The sequence below is a fragment of the Gekko japonicus genome, unplaced genomic scaffold (genome assembly GCF_001447785.1).
Source record: "Gekko japonicus isolate JY-2015 unplaced genomic scaffold, Gekko_japonicus_V1.1 scaffold1184, whole genome shotgun sequence".
In the NCBI taxonomy this organism is placed as follows: Eukaryota; Metazoa; Chordata; class Lepidosauria; order Squamata; family Gekkonidae; genus Gekko; species Gekko japonicus.
The window spans coordinates 185,938-189,915 of NW_015165273.1; the positions used below are offsets into that span (position 1 = coordinate 185,938).

At 51.1% G+C, this 3,978-nt stretch overlaps 1 protein-coding gene across 1 annotated transcript in view; it reads right to left on the bottom strand.

Annotated features, from left to right (window-relative positions):
- Positions 1-3,978, bottom strand: part of LOC107109569 (keratin-associated protein 5-4-like) — a gene marked incomplete at its 3' end in the record, with an annotated part of 6,396 nt that continues 2,418 nt past the window's right edge. Inside the window, exon 2 of the mRNA XM_015410234.1 lies at positions 1-622. Within this exon, the coding sequence (XP_015265720.1) occupies positions 1-622 (622 nt within the window). The remainder of the gene's footprint in view (positions 623-3,978) is intronic.

Below are 3,978 nucleotides of genomic sequence, written 5' to 3' on the forward strand. Positions count from 1 at the left end.
GGGGTTACATCCGCACTTGCTGCAACAGCAGGACTTCTGGTTACAACAGCAGGGGTTACATCCGCACTTGCTGCAGCAGCAGGACTTCTGGTTACAGCAGCAGGGGTTACAGCCACACTTGCTGCAACAGCAGGACTGTGGCTTACAGCAGCAGGGGTTACACCCGCACTTGCTGCAACAGCAGGACTGTGGCTTACAGCAGCAGGGGTTACAGCCACACTTGCTGCAACAGCAGGACTGCGGCTTACAGCAGCAGGGGTTACATCCACACTTGCTGCAACAGCAGGACTGTGGCTTACAGCAGCAGGGGTTACAGCCGCACTTGCTGCAGCAGCAGGACTTCTGGTTACAGCAGCAGGGGTTACAGCCGCACTTGCTGCAACAGCAGGACTGTGGTTTACAGCAGCAGGGGTTACATCCACACTTGCTGCAACAGCAGGACTGCGGCTTACAGCAGGAAGACTTCTGGTTACAGCAGCAGGGGTTACATCCACACTTGCTGCAACAGCAGGACTGCGGCTTACAGCAGCAGGGGTTACATCCGCATTTGCTGCAACAGCAGGATTGAGGCTTACAGCAGCAGGACTTCTGGTTACAGCAGCAGGGGTTACAGCCGCATTTGCTGCAACAGCAGGATTGAGGCTTACAGCAGCAGGACTTCTGGTTACAGCAGCAGGGGTTACAGCCGCATTTGCTGCAACAGCAGGATTGAGGCTTACAGCAGCAGGACTTCTGGTTACAGCAGCAGGGGTTACAGCCGCATTTGCTGCAACAGCAGGATTGAGGCTTACAGCAGCAGGACTTCTGGTTACAGCAGCAGGGGTTACAGCCGCATTTGCTGCAACAGCAGGATTGAGGCTTACAGCAGCAGGACTTCTGGTTACAGCAGCAGGGGTTACAGCCGCATTTGCTGCAACAGCAGGATTGAGGCTTACAGCAGCAGGACTTCTGGTTACAGCAGCAGGGGTTACAGCCGCATTTGCTGCAACAGCAGGATTGAGGCTTACAGCAGCAGGACTTCTGGTTACAGCAGCAGGGGTTACAGCCGCATTTGCTGCAACAGCAGGATTGAGGCTTACAGCAGCAGGACTTCTGGTTACAGCAGCAGGGGTTACAGCCGCATTTGCTGCAACAGCAGGATTGAGGCTTACAGCAGCAGGACTTCTGGTTACAGCAGCAGGGGTTACAGCCGCATTTGCTGCAACAGCAGGATTGAGGCTTACAGCAGCAGGACTTCTGGTTACAGCAGCAGGGGTTACAGCCGCATTTGCTGCAACAGCAGGATTGAGGCTTACAGCAGCAGGACTTCTGGTTACAGCAGCAGGGGTTACAGCCGCATTTGCTGCAACAGCAGGATTGAGGCTTACAGCAGCAGGACTTCTGGTTACAGCAGCAGGGGTTACAGCCGCATTTGCTGCAACAGCAGGATTGAGGCTTACAGCAGCAGGACTTCTGGTTACAGCAGCAGGGGTTACAGCCGCATTTGCTGCAACAGCAGGATTGAGGCTTACAGCAGCAGGACTTCTGGTTACAGCAGCAGGGGTTACAGCCGCACTTGCTGCAGCAGCAGGACTGCGGCTTACAGCAACAGGGGTTACAGCCACACTTGCTACAACAGCAGGACTGAGGCTTACAGCAGGAGGTGTTACAGTCACCTTTGCAGCAACAACTCTTCTTGTTACAACAACAGGGGCAGCAGCCACACTTGCTGCAACAGCCCTTCTTGAAGCAGCAGGGGGCACAGGAGCTTTTTTTGCACTGCATAAAGCCGAATGCTTTCTTGCAGGCCATCTTGAATGACGTGTATATGAAGCTGAAACACACAGAAAGCCCATTTTTGTTGTTGTTAGATAAACAATTTTCAGGATACTCACATTCTCATTGTTTATGGCATTTTTTTTTTGTAGTTGAGCCAGAATTCAGAAACACATTTTCAGCATTTTAACGTGATGCATGGCTAAGCTCCCTATCTTCCAATGGTATCAGGAAAATGTTTAAAATTATAATTTCCAGAAGGGAATTTCTGGTAGCAAATGAATTTTGGTCCTTGGGGGGGGAGGGTGGTTTGATTAGTCCAGAATGCCTCCCGTCATTATAAAACAATCAACAGAGAATCTTCTGGAACTCGTCTTGCAAGTAGTTCCACAAGCCATTATCCACTAACTCATTAACTGTTTCATTTTTGAGGTTGGAGAAGTCCCAGTGCTACCAATAGTCTCCCTTCTTCCTTGCTAGTAAAGAAAATCAGGTTTGGACTTACCTTGTTGAGTGGCTGGATCTTGACAGGGGCACAGACGGCCAAGTGAATGCATGGAGAGTGCAGGATGCTTTTATATAGCTTCATGCGCCCTTCCCCTAGGAAATGAGGCACAACCAAGGAACGGCAGTATTCTCATTGCTGACCTAGAAGCACATGTCTATGCGCTGCACCAAACTTCCAATCCTGTGTTCTCTAGCGGGTTTGTTCACTTTTTCCATTATGGGTGAATTTTTTTCCCAGGGTGTATAATTAGAGCCATCTGAAGTTCACAGGACTGTAATTCTTACACACCACACCACGGGGCACTTAAAGAGCTCATTTCATGAATAATGCTTTGGAGGGGTAATGCGGTGACCGCATGGGAAGATTCATGTGGCTGAAGGCCCGTCACGACTGTTTACTCAAAACCTCATGGGTTACTCCTCATTTGGTTACCCGTCGAGATGTTATTCTTAATTTTTTTTTTGAAAGTCGCTTGGTTTCCCTTACTAATTGTGATCAGCAACCACAGATGAACATTTGATATCGAGATAAATGAAGCTGAAACTGACCTAACTGGGAGCCTTCTGTACATTCCCCCCATCTCGGGGACATTCCTACACATTCTTCTGGCCTTGCTGACTTGAGTTCCCTCTTTAGGGGGACATACATGAAGCTCATTTGTCTCAGGTCATTTGTCTCTCATGGCCACCGTTGTTTACTCGACTCACAGTGGCTTACAGCCGGTGGCCAGGAGAAGATGAGGTTTGGCACCTCTTGATATAGTTGTCTGTGTGGGCAACAGTAAACCAAGCCAGAAGACACTGATGGACCTCCTGATGGCACCTGGGATTTTTGGCCACTGTGTGACAGTGTTGGACTGGATGGGCCATTGTCCTGATCCAACATTGGCTTCTCTTATGTTCTTATGTTCTTACATGCTGGTTGAGTCTGGAACCAGGGTCCACATACATACATATGAAGCTGTCTTATATTGAATCAGACTATGGTCCATCAAGTCTACCGAGATTGGCATTGGGTCTTCAGGGACTCAGACAGAGGTCTTTCACATCACCTACTGCCTGGTCCTTCTAATCAGGGATGGCAGAGATTGAACCTGGGACCTTCTGCAAGCCGGTCAGATGCTCTTCCACTGAGCTATGCCCCCTCCCCATGTTCTGGTGTTGTCCAGAAATACTGGCAGCCAAGATGGCCTCCCTGTGGTGTAACCTACACTAAAGTTAAACAATTGTTAATCTCTCCCCTTATATAAAGCCGTAGTGGGGTCCAACGTTCCAATGCACACCTACAGTGTTTGGGCGCAAGAACTTTCAGTCAGAAGACGCTGGCTGGGTTGGCTGGCTGCTTTGTGTAGTCCCGCCCATGTCAGCCCTGGCCAGCCCCCCCTGCCCGCCCAGTAGAAAGCCGGCAGTGGCGGCGAATGAGCCGCTGCATGCCTGGCTTAGCCCCTCCCCTCCCCCCACCCCTCGTGGCTTCTCCCGCCCCCCGCCAAGCTGGGCAGATGGGAGAACCTTTACCAGGACCCCCCCTTCACTTTTCCCGTTGCCCGGCTAGCCGGACGGCAGAGAGAGACTTTTGCCGGCCGCCCCCCACGCCTCCCCCCTTCTAACTTCCTTCCTTTCTCTCTCTCTTCCCCCCACTTTCTCTCTCTCTCTCTCTCCTACCTTCCTTCCTTCCTTCCTTCCTTCCTTCCTTCCTTCCTTCCTTCCTTCCTTCCT